This window comes from Zosterops lateralis (genome assembly GCF_965231275.1).
Source record: "Zosterops lateralis genome assembly, chromosome: 3".
Taxonomy (NCBI): domain Eukaryota; kingdom Metazoa; phylum Chordata; class Aves; order Passeriformes; family Zosteropidae; genus Zosterops; species Zosterops lateralis.
The window spans coordinates 31,392,863-31,413,452 of record NC_139764.1 but is presented as its reverse complement, the minus strand read 5'-3'; the positions used below and the strand labels follow the sequence as shown (position 1 = coordinate 31,413,452).

Here is a 20,590-nt window from a genome sequence, read left to right as displayed (position 1 = left end):
GATATTCAACAGATAAGAAAAAAGAAAAGAGAAATTTATTTTTGTCTTTAGTGGAGGTAACTAATGGACAGCAGCTAAATGTGCCCATATTACCCCACCAAAGACTCTTACTTACTTCCAATGTAAAGATGACCTTTTGTTGTGGGGGAGCAGTTTAGGCTTCAGCTTTTGGTGTTCCAACTTATTTGATAAGTTATTGATAAAGTGCAAGTTAGTAGAAAAATCCATAGCCATAATGAGTGATAATAATCTTACCTTGAAGTTCATAGCTCCAAAGAATCTAACAGCATGGACACATCTCTGCATTCAGAAAACTGTATCCAAAGTACTATTTTTGCAATTAGATTCAGGAAAAAAATCATAGGCAAAAGTTTTGTTGTAGATATGTTTAAATCATCTGGGAGGTATTTTAAAAATCAGAAGAAAAAGAAAGTAAAATTTAAGTTTAGGCAAGTCATGGATTATTTAAAACTGAGATAGAAAGCAGGGATTGTACTGCTCTTTTTAATAAAAAGAAAATATTTTCATATGAAGTAGCTATTCTTAAAAGACCAATTATTCAGTAATATAAATAGAGAAAATATTCCAGAGCAAAATTATTAGAAGTATTTCACAAGAATCTTTGAGTTCACTTTTAAAGATTCTCATAGATCTTTAAAAATACACACACACACACACATATATATATATGTCCTAGTGTAGCAAAAACACTTTATGATTAGGAGACACATACTGGTTCATAACCACTGAGCCACAGCTAGGTTCTTGAGAAATTTTGTCTGCTTTACAGCTTTCCCAGTTGAAGGCCAGGTAGGTAGTTGATGCCTCTGAGAGGGAGTATGCTGCAATGCCATTAACCTGCTTCCAGGGTATAAAGTCTATTTCAAAGACAAAAAATTTTGCTGTTCCTTTGTCTATACATTGTGAACTAAATTACAAGTTGGAAGGCATGGAGGTTTGGATAAATGAACTTTCTCGACAAAACTTACACAAGTCTAAAGAATTAATTCCATGAAGCATCAGCTATCTGGAGAATTCTGATGTTGTGGTTCAGAACTAGAGAGGAATTCAAGACAAGCACTGTGTGTTCAGTCATGGCCACTTTCAGGCAAACTTTCCAGCTTGTTTCTCCGGAATGTTTGAAGCACTTCAAAGAAGTACATCCATCTTATTTTCTGCAATCCTGCAGCATGAAAATTTACAAGGAAATGTACTTCTTTGATAAAAGCAAATTTACATCTACTTGGAAATCACTTTTCAGACTTAACTCAAATCACAGACACTTGCCTAAAGTAAATAAGTAAGACATTGCTTGTATGACCTTTATTGAAAGCTTGTATAAATCAGCTTAGAAGTCAGGTAGGAAATTTATTTAGAAACAGATCAAGTTATGTTTCAGTTATCCCATTTATAAAAATAGACTAGAAATAGATTTGGCTTCCATCCAGTTCTTGTATTTTTTGCTTCCATCTCTTAAAAACTTCAACTATTGTATGCAGTAAATGCAACGAGCTTTCTTCTAACACAGCACAACAAATGCTTAACATCTGGCTTTCCTGAGACAGTAATGTGTGTAGGAAAGGTCATACTTAACCTACAGTAAAAATACCATGGAAAGCCAAGATGTAAATCAGTGGCTCAGAGTTATGGGGTTTTTATCTGTGTATATGCTGCCATGTTTTGCTCACTACTTACAGAAGCATTTTACATTGTCTGGCACTGAGAGCTGTAGACATTGAATTCCCAAGTCCTGTACAGGAGTGAGCTGTGTTCAGCATGTCCTTAAACTTGCCTACCACCCTAGTTGTTCCAACTCCTGTTAGAGTTCACTCCATCAGATACAGATTGAAAAGCATGGGTTGTAGGAGGTGTTTTAGCTCAAATATCTCTGTAAAGATTTTTGTCCATTCTGGCCCCTTTGCACCCCATTTTGCAGAACCATCAGAGTTTTCTAAATCTACTGGTAAACTTACTAATTGTGATCTCAATTAAAGTACACTTTTGATATGCAGAACATCTTAAAGATTTGTTGAAGCTCCCTTGTATGTAAACTCACTTGCTTATTATTTTATATCTAGACCTGCCAGTTGTTTATAAATGCTGCAGTTGACTCTCCTGCCATTGATTACCATGTATCTTTGGCCCAAAGTGCTTTGCAGATCTGCCTCACACATCCTGAACTTCAAAATGAGATCTGCTGCCAACTTATTAAACAGACCAGACGTCGACATCCACAAAACCAGGCAGGACCAATACAGGTAACCCAGTATTTATTTTAATGGTATTGATTTTGGCAGCAATGAAGGAACTCCAGAGATTGTTTAGGATTGTAAAGAGGGTCTGGTCTTCTGCAGCATCTGCTGAGTTAAGATCCAGTTCACTGCTGCTGTGTTTTCCTGAAACAAAGCTGATGCTATCCTCTAACAAAGTATGTGTATCTGGTGAAGAATATATCTCTGCTCATGCTGCTTGTAAAGGGTGGACATAAAATGGGCTGTCTTCAAGTCAAGCGTTAAGTAAGAATGTATGAAACCTAATTCTTTTTTACTGCTTCTTTCCTAAGAGAGGTGCTGCCTCAGGCAGCTGGGTGGGCTAAAGCACATGGCAAAAGACTCAATTGCATGAGTGTAAAGTAAAGCTGTGGTGCCATGTCGTGGAATTGCAGATAAGGCTCAGGGCTTCTGATGGATGTCCCCTCTTGTGTGCCATGCTGCTCTGCATTCACCCTGCACGCTACATTAGTAATACATACTTCAAATTCTTCCCTTTGTCCACTGTTAGCTATTCACTGCTATCCAGATATGAAACAAACTGGAATTGAAAGGAAAGCCAGTATATGGAGCTTGCATAGAATTAACAGAGCTATTAACAGAACTGGAACATGCTTATGGTGGAGCAATGCCTACTGAACTAGGAGATGGATCAGAAAATGAGAAAGGAAGTTACCCTATCAAGGCTTCTGTAACAGACGTGTTTTTCTCTTGCCACAGAAAGTAGAACATGATCAACAGCCATACCTATTACCTAGAAACAGCCTGTATCTGGGAGATGGGTGATGTGTGGAGAGGCACTGGAACAGGTTGCCCAGAGAAGCCATGGATGCCCCATCCCTAGAAGTGTTCAAGGCCAGGCTGAATTGAGCTTGGAGCAACCTGGTCTAGTGGAAGGTGTCTCTGCTCATGCAGGGGGTTGGAACTAGATGAAATTTAAGGTTTCTTCCATTCTATGATTCAATGTGTGATTGCTAAAACATTCACGAAACTTCTGTAACAGACATGGTACATTCACGTCAGTTAGCACACACTGAAGCCACGTATGGCCAATGGAATTTAAACTTACAATAATCCTTTGGTACTCTTCTTACCACTGGCATTCTTACCACTGGCAGGGCCTTCCTCTGATTCAGATAAATAAATTGTTGTTATCCTATCCCCCTGGAATGATTTTTAAGAGTTAATACATGTTTTCAGCCTTACACTAAGTTTTTTAAGTCCTGAATTCCTGCTGTAGTCTCCTACCCTTGCTTCTACTGCAGTGTATACCTTCAACAGAGCCAATGCTATCTTCCATCAAAGTATAGCTATTTGATGAAAGGGAATATCTGTGCCAGTGCTGTCAAATTTCTATTTAATAACAGGCAAGTCATATAAATCAAGACAGAGAAACACTGTTTTTTAAATCTCAGTGTGAAGCATTGATATATTGATTGTGAGAAAAGTAGTTACAACATTAGTAAGTGTACATCAGGGTACATGAGAGTACTCTGTATTAAGTGGAACCAATGAATACATACTGAGCAACAACAATATACCAAAAATACTGAATAATTGTTTTTTTCAATAGTTACTGTCAATTTGGTAGGAGAAAAAATGTCTTATGTGTTGCTTCATAATATGTTTAAGAGGAGAGCTGAATTAAAATTGCACAGGCTTCACCTAATTTCACAGTGCTTGGCCTTGCAGCTTTATGTTTCTTTTCCTTTGAATTAACTGCTTTTTATACAAACTCAGCTGCTTTTCCATTTCCAGACTTAAAAGAAACTTGGTGAACACATGTAAATAGAGAGTACTGGGCCTTCAACGAGGTGATATGCTTATTTACTCAGCTTTTTCTCTGTGTTCTGTATTTTTAATTCCTATTTCAGCAGTCTCAGCTTGGCACAGTAAGCTGCACTGCTGGCCAGCAGCCACAGCAGGAAGTTTTATGTTGTAGGATGTTTAAAACAGTGAATGTATTCCTTTTGTTCAGGGCTTGCAGCTCTTGGCCCTCTGCGTTGGACTCTTTCTGCCACAGCACCCATTCCTTTGGCTTCTAAAACTTCACTTAAAGAAGAATGCAGACTCCAGGTGTGCCTGAATATTATTACCCAGCCAGTCAACTGCTCTTTCTAAAGTATCTCGTTTTCAGTCTTTCCTGTAATATATCAGATCTTTTGACATATATTTTAAAATAAATTTGAGTAGAATTGCTACTAAAATATAGTATATGTTACTTCTGTGCATCACTTGGGAAAGTCACAAGTTTTTAAAAAAAGTATTTTGTAGTGCATGCTCTGACTGTATGTTGCAAAACCGTGAAAACCAAAATATGGCGGTTGCACAACACACCCTGAGCCATGTTCATCTTTGGCACAATTCTGCTGGTCTCAGTAGACTAATTCTCTTTCTAATTCCACATGCAAAAAAATGTGTTGGAAATCTCAGAGAGTGAAATCTGAGTGCTTCTCTCATCTGGCATCTCCAAAATATTCCCTCACAGTTTACTATCCTTTCAATCAGTCCCCAGGAATTGCCTTATTTTCTCTTTTTGCCACAGGACTGAATTTGGGAAATACGCTATATATTGCCAGCGCTGTGTAGAACGTACCCAGCAGAATGGAGACCGAGAAGCCAGACCTTCCAGAATGGAAATCCTTTCCACTCTCCTGAGAAATCCCTACCACCATTCCCTGCCCTTCAGTATTCCAGTTCATTTCATGAACGGGATATATCAGGTAATGTCATGCAGGCCACGAAATCTGAGCTCTCCCAACCCCCTGCTGTCAGCATATACATGAAGCAGTACATCAGAAAGAGAATTGTAAGGTAAACATGGCTCAGGTTTCATCCTGTGCCAGTGCTAGCAATGGCAGGCACAAAGTACTTGTGATCTGATTTGATCAAGTAGGAGTAAAGGTTTGGGGGAAAGTCTTGAAGAGAAAGAAAAAAGTAAAACCTTGTAAGAGTGAGAACTGCCAAAATTCTGTTTCTTATTTAACCTGACCACCAGATGAATGAATTAGACTCAAAGGAAAAAGGAAAGGCATTAAATTCCACTTCCTTTCATCAGACATCTTGGAAGTTCAATATCTCAGTGAAGGCCTGGAAGCACAGCTGTAACTCCCATTATCAGTCCTGAAGGATAACCATATTTGTTACAGAACAAACATGGCTCCGTTCTTAACTCTTTGGGGACGTCATTAGTCAAAGCCTGTAGGAAACATTCCATGGGCTTCCAACCATGCTGCTTCACATCCTGGTTTGTATTTCCAGCTGTGAGAGATGGCTGAGAAGACTTTTAACAATTCATAGTAATCCTAGATAGAAAGCAACTTTTTATATGAAATCAAAGCTATATCAAATAAATGTTTCATTTCAGGTCACAGAAGAACTCTGCATTTTTTCACCTCTAAGTTTCTTAATTGCTTGCCCAGTAAAACAGGAAGAAACCAACATCTTTTAAATCATTTTAAAGGGTTTCAAAATTGAAGTCTGGAGAAGATGAGTAACTTCTCATTAGTTATTTACTGCCCAAAATTGTATAGTTCCAAGGGCTAAGAAAATTGTAAATAAATACATAAATTACTGCAGTGGGATCAGCAAATAACAATTATAGTGATTTTTAAAACTCTTGTATTAATCTTCGAATATTCATCAGATTTTTATTTTAATGCCAGCCACTTAGAAGTTCAAACAAAAGTTCATGATCCATTTTTGAGACCTTTTTTTTACCAAAACATTTTCAACATGTCAAATACAGGAAAACACCCTCAATACAGATTTAAGTGAACATCAGCCACTGGTATCTGTAAAGAAGCTATCTGCCATCTCCTGCTAAAATGCTTCAATACTGTTCACAGCAGACAGAAGTTTGTATTTGGGCAAATAAAATTTATAAGGTTCTGTATATTACTGACCTGTGTAATAGTGACAAAGCAACAGTCATAAAATACTTTGGATCTGTCAGTGTAGATCTGCCACCTGATATCCCTCTAAAGTTGCACATGATGAAAAATTATTAATTGATCTCATTTGCTTTTCCACTATATTGGAAGGTGCAGGAAATTATAATCTTCATTTTTCATCTTCATTTGTCACAAAAAGCTCAGATACTAGACTGCCATCATAAAAATTCTGTAACAGAATACCAAGTATAGCAAGTGCAAGAAAACCAATTCCACTAAATTGATCTCCCATGTGGAAAACTTTTCCAGGACCTTTATGGCAATTTTTAATTTCCAATGAGAGTAATGAATGGAATGGGTCTTATAGTCCCACTGTTATTCTAGAGGTATTATCTTACAAAATCTTACATTTAAGGGGGGAACAGCTATGTGTTTGATAGCAAAATGCATTTTGGCTGCTTTTTTAGGTTGTTGGGTTTGATGCCTCTACCACAGTAGAGGAATTTCTGAACACTCTGAACCAAGATACAGGGATGAGGAAACCAGCACAGTCAGGATTTGCACTGTTTTCTGATGATCCCTCTGGCAAGGATATAGAGCACTGTCTTCAAGGAAACATCAAGGTAAACAAAAGCCTTTAATGAGCTGTGCATATAAAAAACCAAAGTATCTTCATTTGACAGAACTCTCTTCAGACAATGTAAAGGAAAACACTTTTTCAGGCTGAAAACTGTCTTTTTTCTTAATGTGAAAGATTTTTTATTAAAGATCACTTTTTCAGTTGCTGAAACTCATTCAGTGAACTATAGTGAAAAAACCGTCTCCAAGAGACATATTATTCAGAGAAGTAACAGCTGTGTTAAAAAAAAAAAAAGTAAGCTGTTACAGTTCTTTAAAACTACAGAGCAATTACAGTCAAATGGGGATTTAGAGATTTCAGTCAAGATTTCTGATACAGCTTCAGAAGATGACCATGTGAGGTCCAAGAAGTCATTCAGAAGTCATACTTGGGTGGAGATCCTGGGAAATTAAAGAAAGAAATGGTTCCTTCTCTAATGCAGAATAGTTTTAGGGCTCAGTTTAAGAAATTTCCAATTTTTGGCTTGCCATTGTCCTGAATCCTAAATTTTAGCTCCCTCTATTGCTGGAATTAAATTCTTAGCAGTAAAGAGTGACAAAACACAAAATAATTTGTGCTTTTGTAAAATATTAGATACTTTCCAAGTCTTTTAGCAAGCTACCTAGTAGCTTTTTGAACCCTTTGGCCAATGTTCACCGCTGCACTTCTGAGTAACAAGGTGGGGTACAACCTGGCCTTAGTGATAAACAAGCGGTGTCACCATGATCAAAAAAATTACCTAAATTTGTAAAAGATGTACTTATTTTCTGGGTAGCTGTAAATTAAGAAACTACTCATATTACTGCTTCCAAGAAGGCTCTTTTATGAATGAAGCCCAGCTGGGCTCCTAGGATCTCTGTTCCACCTCCTCCTCATCTGCCCACCTACCCACCTACACAGCTTGTTGTGAACCACTGCTGGTGCATTTTATAACAAACTTCATGCCAACTTTATAGCAGTTACTAGAAAGGACCTGAAAAACTTGGGCATGCAGCAGAAGGAGAAGGCAGAGATCAAAGGCATTTGATTAATTATATTACAACTCACTCTGAATTATTACACACTCATTGGCAGCTGCTAAATCAAGTACCTGGCCTTTCCATGTTATGGCTTGTTTTGAAGGTAGTGCATGTGTTGCAGGATAAACAAAACCCAAAAATGTTAATTATTAAACACTTTGACTAAGAAATGCAAGTAAAGTTATACTTCAGTGAGTTTAAAAATTCAAGCTGTGTATGTTTCTAATAGGTGATAGGTAGAGGACATTAAAATAAGTTGACAGTTTCCATTCAGACGTATTTTCAAATAGGAAAACATGCCAAATCAGTTTTGTATTGCTTTCCTTCCAGATCTGTGACATTATTTCAAAATGGGAGCAAGCCTCCAAAGAACAACACCCTGGGAAATGTGAAGGCACAAGGACTGTCCGCCTTACTTATAAAAACAGGTTTGTTTAGCAAGTATAATATCTCTGCCTTGTCCCAAGATTTGTTTTCCAGTTTCTGCAGTTTCTTCATCTGAGAAACACTGGCTGACTTGAAGCTTGCAGCAAAAATAGTAAATGGGTGTAACCGAAGAATTTTTTTTAATATAGTTACCTTTTCTTAGATCTTAAGAGGTGAGCAGGGCTGCAAAAAAACCCGACTGAAGTCAGAAGACTGACATTAAATATTTACCCACTGGTTCAAGTACAAGTGTTGCTCTGCTAACGTGTTTTGACGCTGAAATAAACTTGTCACCTTCAGAGCAGATACTGCTAATCCTCGGGGCTAATGCATTCCCATATCTTCTTTATTTAATAACTTTCTGTCTTTTCTGTAGGCTTTATTTTTCAGTTCAAGTTCATGGGGAGACAGACAGAGAGAAGCTGCTGCTAGTGTATCAGACAAATGATCAAATAGTCAATGGACTTTTCCCTGTAAACAAAGAATTAGCAATGGAATTGACAGCCCTTTTAGCTCAGGTAATCATTATGCATGAATAACTCACACAGCAGTTTTTCAGGAGAAAATCTTAAACAAACTGATCCAGGATTGCTTGACACTCAATTGACCTCCACCTTTTACATATGAGTGTGCAGGAAACAGACTGGGCTGGAATCTTTGTGTAAGACAGTTCTGGACTGGAGTGGAAATGCTTTACTGCATTTGCTGCTGCTGGGAGCATTTAGTATGGCTAAAATGTGCTTTCCCTCTTACACAGCAAGGCTCTCTGGTATTAAATATCATGTAATCATGTACCATTTCTTCATTCACTATTCCTTCCATGATTTCTGCTAGTTAATTCTCTAAATTAACAGCTCTTCAATGAAAGTCTAAAACTCCTTTACTAGACATGGTCTTGATAAGATGTTTTATTTTTTAAAAACTAAAAGCTCAAATGAAGGGTTTTGAGAAAGCTATTTGACGTTGTTATTCAATAGATGTAAACTGCTTTGTGTCAGCTGGAGATTTCACAATCTAAGAGCAGAAGGAATATTATGTCTGTACAATTTGTGTTCAGTATTTAACTTTTCTCCATGGTAGGCAGAAAATAAGAAAGAGAAAATCACTGGTGTGACTTTTTTATCACTGAAAAGTATACATTATTTGACAAATTTGTTTTCTTTATATACTTGGTAAAACAAATCAAAAGATAGTTCATAATATCCAGCTAGAAAATTACTCTGGACTAACAAGAAACTTTCTCCATGGACTTCCCCTTAGGTCGAGATTGGAGATTTTGAGCGGCCTTTCTCAACTCCAGCAGGGCAAGGCACTTCCCAGTCCAAGTCCAACCAAACACTAAAGCAAGTTTTGGAGAGATTCTACCCTAAGAGATACAAGCAGGGTTGTTCAGAGGAACAGTTAAGGTGAGATGGGTTTTTTGATTCATATCCTCTGAAGATCTAGAAGTGAAACAAGGAAGTTTTAAATTGTCATTGGGAATAATGTACTGCTGGGCTCTATTTGTGTAAACTTGTGTTTGAAACTCATTTTCTCACTGATCTAAAGAACCCATTTCCTCTGCCTGTTTCTAATCTAAACAAAAGACCATCATTAATAACACGTTCCAGAAAAAGCTGCAGCAGTTACTACATAGTGTTACAAAACCCAGCAATTTTGAAATTCTTATTTTTCTTATTCAGCAAATCTAAACTAGGTCTGTCTGTGCACAGACTAAAGAGTTACTGAAGTAAAGGACATGTGGACATGATCTGTTTGTTATTCTAGTGTGCAGTCTCTGGCAGCCAGTCAAATTGGCAATGTATAACTTAGTGGACTTACTAGTAAGGTATCACCTTATTTAAAATTAAGAACCTGCGAGGCATTTAAATCAACACCTACTGACATGAAACAACAGTGTAATAAATTATCCAAAGTCAGTGATACTGTGGTTTTGAAGTCCGCTAAACATCATACAAATGTTCTTCAGTACAGAAAAATTTCAGGTTGAGAAAATGTAAAGCTATTATTATATGCACACAGTAACATTATTACAGACTCTGAAGACAATAAGGCATTCAAACTTACACAATTAACTTCAAAGAACAAATTATCTCAGATTTGATGAACTCATGGAGCAAAAGTGAAACACCTGTTGAACTGTTTAAGTAGTCCTTCACTACCGGTTGGCAGAGCTGGAGATCTGTGACATGGGAAGAATCACTCTGTGCCTGCCCTATTGCCTGTGTATTTTTTTGTTTGATAAACAGTAAGACCAAAGCTGCAAGTGATGGATCTCCCTTTACTACACATTAGCCCTGCCTTTTCTTGGGCTACATCTAATAACCTTATGGCTGCTGGTCAGTGTCCTAGAAAGATATTCTGGGCTGGGGTTTTTTTGAGAATTATTTTTTCCAAAGTATTGAACCAATTTGCCCAAAGAGCCACAAATTCACAAAAGAAGCCAGGAAAAAAGCCCCAGTGTGAACATACTGTGCATCAGGAGCAGCATTTTGGGTAGCAGTGCCCAGACACCCTAAAAGGGAGTAGTGCTAAGCCACATCTTTCATGCCTCCTACCAGCCACAAGTAAAGATATGTGCTAAGCTGGATGGATTTGTGGAATGACAACTGACATAGCTGTTGAGTGCTGATAAAGGTACATTGATTCTCTGTAGAGACACGTTAAAAGCTGTCCCAGACTTTCTGCCTTTATGCTGCAACTGCTACATCAATATTTAATCACGTTTCAGAAATTAGAAGATACTTCATAATTTTTGCGTGCATTAAATTATTAAATGACATTTTGGATTTATTTAATACTGTATCAGTGATAGTCCTTGTATTAACTGAAATTATCGTGTTAAGAAATTGATTCTTTTGTTGCTCATTAAACTTGCTGTGGGCAAGCACTGGAATGCCCTTCAGTAAGTAAATTCCAGCCTTCATTTCCACAGACAGCTTTGCCAGCGCCTGTCGACAAGATGGATGGCTCTCCGTGGGCACAGCGCCGCAGACTGCGTGCGCATTTACCTCACCGTGGCCAGGAAATGGCCCTTCTTTGGGGCTAAACTGTTTGCAGCAAAAGTGAGACCTTTTGATCAGTTTGGCTTGGAAAGGGGAGGAGGGGCTTAAATATAATTTGCAAATATTAGTATATTTTTGTTGAAAATAACTGTGGATACATGAGCCAATTGAATCTCCTGTCGAATTACTTTTTAAGGCATACACTGGTGAAATATAATAGGCATAGTACTAAGTGTATCATAATAGTAACTTTCCAATACAGTTACTGCTTGTCTGACATTATTAATCTGTATTTCCATTTCCTTATATCTTAGTTTGAGACAGCCTTTTAGGTTTAGACTCTTTTTACCTGATAATTAATAGAACATCGAAAAGGCATCATTAACTGGCTCTGGAAGTTGAACCTTGCAGAAGCACAAAATGTGGTTAAGGGTATTTAGAGCACTGCCTTCTATGCTGGCCTCTCTCAATTTCTCTTACTGGTATCTTAATTCACCTGATTAAAATAACAGCTCTGTTAAACAGAACTGTCACCTCATGCCTTCAGTTTTAATAGATAAATCCAGTGTGTGTGTAAATGTATATATATATATATAAAATTTCTTGTCAGCACTCTATTCTTGTATTTAGATATATGAACTAGTGGACAGACTGTAAGACACCTGACTATTTAATTAATGAGACTATATATTTTATTGGACTATGCACCAGGGTAGGTTTCAAGTGTATTAGTTTGAGTTCATCGTTGTGTCACTGGCCACCTACATGGCTTTGGGCAGGTATTTCAATTTCTTTACTAACATTTACTGAGAGGGAACTGAAGTGAGAACTGTGGATGAAGAGAGGTCTGTAATAGCTGAGAATTAATAATTATTCACATACTGCCTCATTTTGAAGTAGTAACTCTCTTTGCAGCCTTTAGCAACAGCCTCAGTTGAGAAGTCCTTCATATGGTTTGCTGTCCATGAAGATGGCATAAGCATCCTGGATTACAGCTCCATGGTAAGGGAAATTGCCATTTTAAATTTGGTCAAGATAGTACTAATTATATGGAGAGATTCACCACCATACTATCTAAAAGATTAGCTTTCCATGCTAAGTTATCTAGTCCTTCTCTTAAAGCAAAAATTCGTTTCTTTTAAAATGCTTTAATGTTATCATCATTACAGTAGCACTAATAATAGAAGTAACTAATGAATTCTTTGCACAGGATTTATTTTTGTTTATCAGATACAGTTTTTATATAATTTAATGAAATGTTAATGTTTTAATCATTCAGATGTCAGGAAATCCATAGTTATTGTAATGTTGTTACAATAACATTAATTTCCTTTGCCTGGAGACTTAATTTTCCAGTATTATTCATAATACATACACTCTGCAAAGAGCAGTTACTTAAAAAGATTGTTATTTTCATTGTATTATTTTTGTTTAATAGTAGGTAATATAACCTAGTGTTATTTAATTATGTCATTTTAGGCTCACATTTTTCTTTTATTTGCAATACAAGTTTTCACAGAAGACGACTTGTAATCAGTGTAAAAAGCAATGCCTGAGAAGATCCCTGCTTTCATTTATATCCTGCAAAGAAAAAGAATGGCATGCTGCTATTAGCAAGTGCTAATATTGAATATCAGAAAATTAAAATCTCGGCTTTATAATTGTACTGATATGGGCCTTTTCATTACATTTCTTTGCAGTTAAAGAAATAATAAAACAAAGAGCATGAGGAGAACAAACAGCAGCTCTCAGGGAACAAGCAAAATGTGCTTGCATCAGACTGCAGAGAGCTCCACAAACACTGCTTCTGGAGCTATGGCATTTCTAGGTTAAGCACTGGCTGGCCTTACATGACATTCAATGAATGCTCAGCTTCCAGGGAACATTGGGATTTTCTGTGGGGAAGAATCAGGGGTATCAGAAATTATGTTCCAAGGGGTAGAGATAATACTATTTCAAACCTGGGACAAAAAGAGGTTTACTAAAGAAGGATAACTAAGTCAGTTATTGTACAAAAGTTATCTGACAATGAATTTCAAATGCAAACATCTGCAGCAAATTAACATGAGGTGGAACAATAAATTAAATGCTGATCTTAACTCAAAGGCCACTATTGTGGTGTTAAACACTGAACAGTAAGAATTACGGGATGAAAAGCTGAGAAACCTTGAAGAGCATTTATGTTTCATCAGAGATGTGAAAAAAACAGAACAGAATTTAATTAGTGTGTTTGCAAAACACATCACTACACAAAAAGAATACCTGGAGTTAAATTCCTTCAGATGTCTCGTACTCTGCCATTTAATTTTTTAGACACTGCTTCAATTTCAAATGGAATTAGTAAGATTAACTTCTCTTAAAGTCAGTCAAGATTTGGGTAAATGGAATTACTCACTTGAGTTGAAATCTTCTTAAATCTTTTATCACATTAATTTGGAATAGAAACAGAGGCCAAACTTAGAAGAGTTATAATCTACAATGAAAATTCCTCATCATGAAGGTCTAAATGAAGCTATCCCAAAATTCAGTTAATTTCAAGATTTGTATGAGGCTACCTCAATTGAAAAATATATGTGTAATTATACTTTTAAAAGAAGAATTCATCATAATCTGTTTTTCCTGCATTAATAGCTTTGTGTTTTGTTCTGGGGGTTTCCTTTTTCCAGCGACTGACAGTTACATACACATACAAGAGCCTGATGACTTTCGGAGGCTACCAGGATGATTTTATGCTGGTTGTTAATAATGCTCAGACAAAGGACAAATCAACTGAAAAACACCTTTTTGCCATGACAAAGCCAAAGGTTGGTATACTACCTGAAACAGTTTCCCACCACCTGCTTTTGTGCTCTCTCTAGTGGGTAATCCCTAACAGATGTGAAAGATGAAACACCTTTTTTAATCCCAGCCTGCTCAGATTGCTGACTTTTGCTAGATGATTTTAGAGAGGAAATAATTAGTAATGTTAGGGCAAATTGTGACAGTACTGATGTGTTCCTGTTTATGTCCCTGTCTGTAACATTCCAGATTTTTCATAGAAGGGACAAAGAAGGCTGATAAGGACAGAAATTACATGCAGTACCTAAAACCTAGTCTGTTTGCCTAATCAGCACCAGAGATAATTTTTCAAAAAGTACATTTGGGATCTCTACAGTGAAATTGTAGAACACAACGTCTAAAAGATCACTCACTTCTTAAAATCCTAGGGTGTTTTTCTTTTTGGAAAAGAAAAAAAAAATCATGCTTTTTAAATCTAGATTCTCTCCTTCACTGGTAAGAATGACTATATTTAAAAAAAAACCACAACAAACAAACTAAAAGAAAGTCCCAAAAAACCAACCAAAGTTTTTGCTGTTAGTTTGAACAAATTTATGAAATAATACAAAATTCTACACATAAATTTTGTTCAAAACATGATTCTTCATACAAATAAGTATAGTAAAATATACATGTTTAAGGTTCCCTCAGATTGGGCCCTTACAGAATCACAGAATGGTTTGGGTTGGAAAGGACCTTAAAATCACCTAGCTGTGACCCCCTGCCCTGGGCAGGGACACCTTCCACTAGACCAGGTTCCTCAGAGCCCCATCCAGCCTGGCCTGGAACACTTCAGGCATGGGGCATCCACAGCTTCTCTGGGGAAGCTGTTCAGTGTCTCAGCAAGGTTCATATGGGTCACAAAGAGAAAATAAGATAAAAACCTCCCTTAAGTCTTTATTCCCTTCATCTACCCCACATCTTGAGTTCTCTGAGCTCTAGATGCTTTCTAGCAAAACCTCTCAGAGCGTCATCTTTTGGACTTCAACATCTCTCTCAAAATTAAAGAAGTCATCTCTGAATCATTTAAGACTGTGAAAGACAAAGTATCTTTGATATATCCTGATGGGAATAACATTACATTATTTGCAAAGAGCAATAAAAAAAGCTTTATTAGTTATCTCCTCTCCCCCCATCATTAATTTGTTAAAGTACAAGTACTTATCCAGTTGATGGTGATTGTCACTTGCTAAAAAGTTAGCTATTTTTTCAGCAGTCAAAACACATCACTGTATTTCTCAAAGAGTTTTGTATGTTCCTGTTATAGATTCTTGAGATCACTCTACTGATTGCCAGCTACATTAACAACTTTCATCAGCTGAAAGGAGCTGCTCATCACCTCTCTGCTCCAGCATTACTGGCACCTCAAAGTGGACAGAAACTAAAGGAAATGGGGAGTCAGCCACTTCTTGCAATCAACAGACCTACTAAATGTCCCACTTTGTTATGAAAGGATTATGTATCATGGTAATGCATCCTTGTTAGAGGGTTTCTAAATGGACTGAAAACCTTCTCATGCACAAGATGTAGAGCATAAGCAGCTCCATCAACAAAAGGAAGGTGGACAGGTTTCCATTCATTCAGTTGCATTTAACAGGAGTAGCCCTTTAATTAAAGGTCTGGCCTGAACTGGAAAGTTGATGACTCAGTTGAAGGGTTATGATTTACTGGGGGTTGCTTTTACCTACAGCTCAGAAAAAATACATCTGTTAAAAACGATGGAGAAAGGTGCCATTGGAAACAATTGTATAGTTTTACAGAAATATATACTCAGGGACCAAACTGTCTTCAACTCTTTATCTCTATTTTTCAAAATTAGACCAGCTGTATAACTTTCATTTTGAAAAGGAATTTTTGTTTAGAGAAGCAGTCAAATACAAAATACTTTCCACTTCCAGCACCATCCTTATTTGTGATACAAGTATCATGGGAGTAAAAGGAACAAACTGTATATAATTGTTTCTCCTTTGAAAAAAAAACAAATACATAAGCACATCATGTAACTATTACAAATTTCAAGAGTATTCTCATGATACACTCTAGCCTTTGTTATACAGCTGTTTTACTTGGCAAATCTTCAGCCTTGGTCTGGTATATTTCTAAATAAATCTTCTCTGCTCCAGCCTTTTGAACAAAAATCTGAATTGGACAGGCACTGCATTTAGTGCGGTTTCATTAAACAAGACCCTGTACCTAATTTCTCCTTTAATCCATAATAATAATATAATACAGATGGCAAGAATGACTCACAATTCAAAACACAAGGACAACACAGAAAAGCAGTGATTGAAATGTTGTGAGTAAACTTGGAGACCTAAAATCCGTGTACAGTATGTATAATGTATATACATTGAGTCAGAATAATATTTACTTCTTGTTTTTAATTTGTATCTACACATTTCATATTGTAATACTAATATAATATTCTTCCACACTGAAGAATGATGCTGCATCTGCACTATTGGACCTAGGAGCACTTTCTAGTAGCCTTTTTCAGGTGCAAGCCTCAGTGCTACATAGGTCAAATGCATAGAAATTAAATTCATTGTTTTCCTTCCCGTCCTCTCTTTTTTGTTCCAATGCAAATAAACCACTTCTGCAGGCTCTGAAATGGATCAGCACCATACTCTAAGAGATAATTTAGGTACAACCATGAAGAAGGTACTCAAACATAAATCACTGATTCAAGGACATTTTACAGTTTGGCTCATGTTAATGATCGTGGATCACTGATGCCTTACAGCCAGCCCTTACTGTTTTTGTTTGATTATTACTTAAAACTGAAGTAATTTCACAATGAAAAATGTCTGGTTTATGTTCTTTAAGCATTTCAAATGCTCCTAGTGAGAGAAAAGGTATTTTCATCTTTTTGCCGTCTATTAAAAGTAGGGAGTATCCTCCTAAAGAATTAAAATAGATGGGAAGGGAGATACAGGCCATGAAGAGAACATGGGGTGAGAAAGGGGCAAGGCAGACAGACAAGCTGGCTTGCTTTACAAAGCTCTCAAAATCCTGCCATGGCTACTGAAGTCCACAGGACTCAAGCACCTCTTGATGAATGGTACCATGGGCTGGTGCTTCCTCTTGAAAATTACAACCAAACTACACACGTGCTATATCCAGATGCTTTCACTTTTGCAAGGTGAAAAGAGCTTTCTGGTAACTTCCACTCTTTGGTGGTGGTTGGGGCACTAGACCTTTCTCTTTCCTTGAGGCAGGGCCAGCAACAGGAGGTTTTCCCTCCTCCTAGGCAGCCAGTCCCCTGCCATCATCTAGGGAAGAATCTTGGGATCTACAAGAGACCAGTGGCATTACTTCTTGTGTTGCACCCCATGGGAAGTGATATAGATCCCATGGGGAAATTAATTTAGGAATTAACACCCTTTTGCAATCAGCAGAATAATTAACTTTCAGGTTTGATGGGGGAAGGGTATTTACAAATGCAAACCTGTTACTGCTTCAGTTAGGTCACAGTATAAAGTTTCTCAAATATGATTAAAAACTTCAATTTACAAACACAAAAGTGTTCATGTAATTGTGAAATTATGATAACCTGGAATAATCAAATTAGTAGTCTTTCCTAATTTTCCAGTTTCAAATGAATATGGCAGATCAACTTCTGTTATTAGAAGGCAAAAAAGTGGAGCATTTTGTTAGTGAGCTTGTTCATGTAGTTTAAAAAATCGTGGTTGAATTTTGAGACAAGAAGATAAACAGTACAAACAGCTGATGTGCACATTTGGAGATTTCATGAACAACATTACAAATAGTTTTAGCATCTGTACAGTCTATGAAGCAGAGTCCTGTACAGCCTGTGAAGCAGAGTATGACCTTCCTGCCTGCCTCTGGGTAGGAAACTCCAAACGCTGCTTTGTTTTTTTTTGTTGAGCCCTTGCTGCTGCAGTATGTTCCTACGTCATCATTATGAGAAGCAATTCATGCATTAGTTCCCTTTTTTTGGCACGACTTTCCAGACTTACTAAGTGCTCATTACAGGTCACCATTAATCCCACACAGCCACATGACCAGAAATGCTGTGTTATTTTATGAAATAAATGCACTCACAGTTACCGTGACAACACTGTGTTAAACAGTGGAGCTGCTTCCAGTTTGATTAGCCAGAGTGAGGTTTCTGTAGTGACAGTGACCTCAGCAGACACTTCCCTTCAAGGTATCAGGGTCAGCAAGTGGAGTCTCTCTCACATGCAAGCACATTCCAAGCACAGCTCTGCACATCTCAGGGCCTCACTCCACAGTAATCAAGCTCCAGAGCTACTTAAAGAATTCCACACAACGCAAGACAAGCAAGGCTGAAAATTCCACACTCCAAGCGGATAATTTGCTCTGCCTTCCCCACCACCCAAGCCTCATGAGTGATCCACATCTCAGTCTTAACATCATCCAGCAAAGAAATTCATACTGAGCTACCTAATCCATGACTGGAGCCCAGGCAGGAACCTGGCCTTCTCACCTCAGCAGTGGTGACACTGTGGGAGCTGTCAAATGAGCAGCAGCTGCTGGGACTGTTGCTGGAAAACTTCCCACGCTCAAAGCTTGAAGAACCTAGGCTGTAAAAATATTGGCAGGATGGGATTAATATGTTAGCACAGACAAGGAGACTTCACCTTCTGCCATGAACTTTAGAATACCTTTTGTGCTTGGAGTTAGTGGTCAGAATCAACAATCCACGTAAATGATCAATGAATCTGAGCTTGACAATGACTGAAAAATTACTGGGAAATGTCTGTATAAACAATCACATTGTTTTGAAAAGACTATTTGGAATGCAATGTAAATTAATATATTACTTGAATTTCACTTTGCCTTGTCAATTTTTGAGCAGCAGTATTAGCAAGAGAACAGCTGATTTCTAGAACAAACAAGACCCATTTACTCCTGTAGCAAACCAGGCGAAGGATAAAGCCTTAAGGTTTTAATGCAATCCATAAAATTAATGGGGTTTGTTATTTTCTATTTAAATTTTGTTTAAATTTGAAATAAAAGCATGTATTTCCCTATGAAAGAAGGCTGGTAGGTATTTGGTGTTGGAGTTCCTTGTCAGACTATCAGTTTTCCTAGGTTTTAATGCTTTCTGAAGGAAGAAAATCATCCTTGCATAAAGGAATGCACCACTTAAAGCTTTGGCTAGACCTTTAATAGTCCATACAGCTTAGTGCAATTCATTAGTTTGAGTAAATTTTAACTAAGATGATAAGTAACTCAGTAATAATGAATTGGAGGGGGGGGGGGGGGGGGGGAAGGGGGGAGGTTGTTGTTTTGGTTTTTTTTGGTTTTTTTTTTACAGTTTATTAGGGCAAAAGAAACAGAGAAACATAAAATACTGAAAACTCCACTTTAAAGTCCAGATTGGGTTTCAGTACATTTACTAACTGTACACCCTTTAACTGTGCTCAGATCTGCAGTGCAGCATCTTCCAGATTTGCCACTTCTGACAGTGAGTAAATCGCTGTAAAAATACTTCGCTTTTTATACTCTTGTTGTTGCAGTGACCTGCATAGGTCACAGTGCTAGGAGCAATTCCTACAATAGTTCTGCTCTCTTTGGCAGAGCAAAAGCAGGTTTGTCCAGGGATTTTACTACTCTGATTACAGATCAGCACTGGCTTCATAGATATACCAAGATATCAGAAGCATTCTGTTGAACTGAAATTGATGAAAGAAATGCACTTAGACATCCGCATGATCTGCATTGTACAACACTACATAATAATTTTCTTTCTGGATTTTAATTATCAAGACCATGGCTTCCATAGGAGGTTAGCAAATTCCTGATAATATGCATGTAGAAACCTGGAAGTAATTAAAAACAGACAAAAATAGGCATATAAAGGCTTCTGGAACTGAAACTCAGTGATTATGCAAGCTAAATTTAGAAAAACATTCTCATTTAAAGAATGAACATTACTTAGGGTCAGTGGAAGGATACATCAGCCTTCTTTGGGTAAGGAAGAAGGAACAGTTAAAATGAAATCTGACTTAATCCTTACGAATGAGGCCACTTTCCTGGCTTTGCTCAAACAGGTAACTGAATTATTTTAGTCAGGTTTTTCTGTCTCCACTCTCTCAAGATAAAAAGCAGCTCCTCAGCTACAGAAGAGAACTGTAATTGCTGTCCTGGATTTTGGGTCACTTCTCTAATGTAGGACACTTTGACTTGCTGGGTTCACCTCAATCCTATGCCCCTTTCATACCCAGAGTCATCCTCCTGTTTTACTGCACCCTTTAAATCCTACTTTCTAATCCCAGCATTTTGGACTTGATTTTTGATAATCTTATTTGAAATAATCCAGTCCCTGTTTGTTACAGTGTCTTACTTGTGTGCCTGTTGTAACTATGAAGTGACAGAATCCCAGAAAGGGTCAGGTTGGAAGGGACCACGGGAGTCACCCAGTCCAAGCTCCCCTGCTCAGGCAGGGTCATCCCAGAGCACACGGCACAGGATTGTGTCCAGATGGTTCCTGAATGGCTCCAGCAGTGAGGGAGACTCCACAGCCTCTCTGGACAATCTGTTCCAGTGTTTG

The 20,590-nt window shown here is 37.5% G+C and overlaps 1 protein-coding gene and 1 long non-coding RNA gene across 8 annotated transcripts in view; one reads left to right on the top strand and one right to left on the bottom strand.

Moving 5' to 3' along the window:
• PLEKHH2 (pleckstrin homology, MyTH4 and FERM domain containing H2) overlaps window positions 1-15,836 on the top strand; it is a 52,194-nt gene extending 36,358 nt beyond the window's left edge. For 4 of the 6 annotated variants that reach the window (XM_083856382.1, XM_083856380.1, XM_083856384.1 and 1 more), the window contains 11 exons: window positions 2,079-2,258; window positions 4,249-4,346; window positions 4,816-4,993; window positions 6,631-6,786; window positions 8,132-8,229; window positions 8,604-8,745; window positions 9,488-9,633; window positions 11,163-11,292; window positions 12,148-12,234; window positions 13,899-14,036; window positions 15,317-15,836. In XM_083856382.1, the coding sequence (XP_083712508.1) occupies window positions 2,079-2,258; window positions 4,249-4,346; window positions 4,816-4,993; window positions 6,631-6,786; window positions 8,132-8,229; window positions 8,604-8,745; window positions 9,488-9,633; window positions 11,163-11,292; window positions 12,148-12,234; window positions 13,899-14,036; window positions 15,317-15,499 (1,536 nt within the window). In that variant the 3' untranslated portion in view covers window positions 15,500-15,836. Of the gene's footprint in view, window positions 1-2,078; window positions 2,259-4,248; window positions 4,347-4,815; window positions 4,994-6,630; window positions 6,787-8,131; window positions 8,230-8,603; window positions 8,746-9,487; window positions 9,634-11,162; window positions 11,293-12,147; window positions 12,235-12,711; window positions 12,894-13,898; window positions 14,037-15,316 lie in introns of those variants that run through there. The other 2 variants (XM_083856383.1, XR_014589486.1) reach the window with 2 other exon arrangements.
• LOC310906828 overlaps window positions 1-19,059 on the bottom strand; it is a 62,048-nt gene extending 42,989 nt beyond the window's left edge. For both annotated transcript variants that reach the window (XR_014589487.1, XR_014589488.1), the window contains exon 1: window positions 18,521-19,059. This is a non-coding gene — a long non-coding RNA (uncharacterized lncRNA). The remainder of the gene's footprint in view (window positions 1-18,520) is intronic.
• Window positions 19,060-20,590: the final 1,531 nt, after the last annotated feature.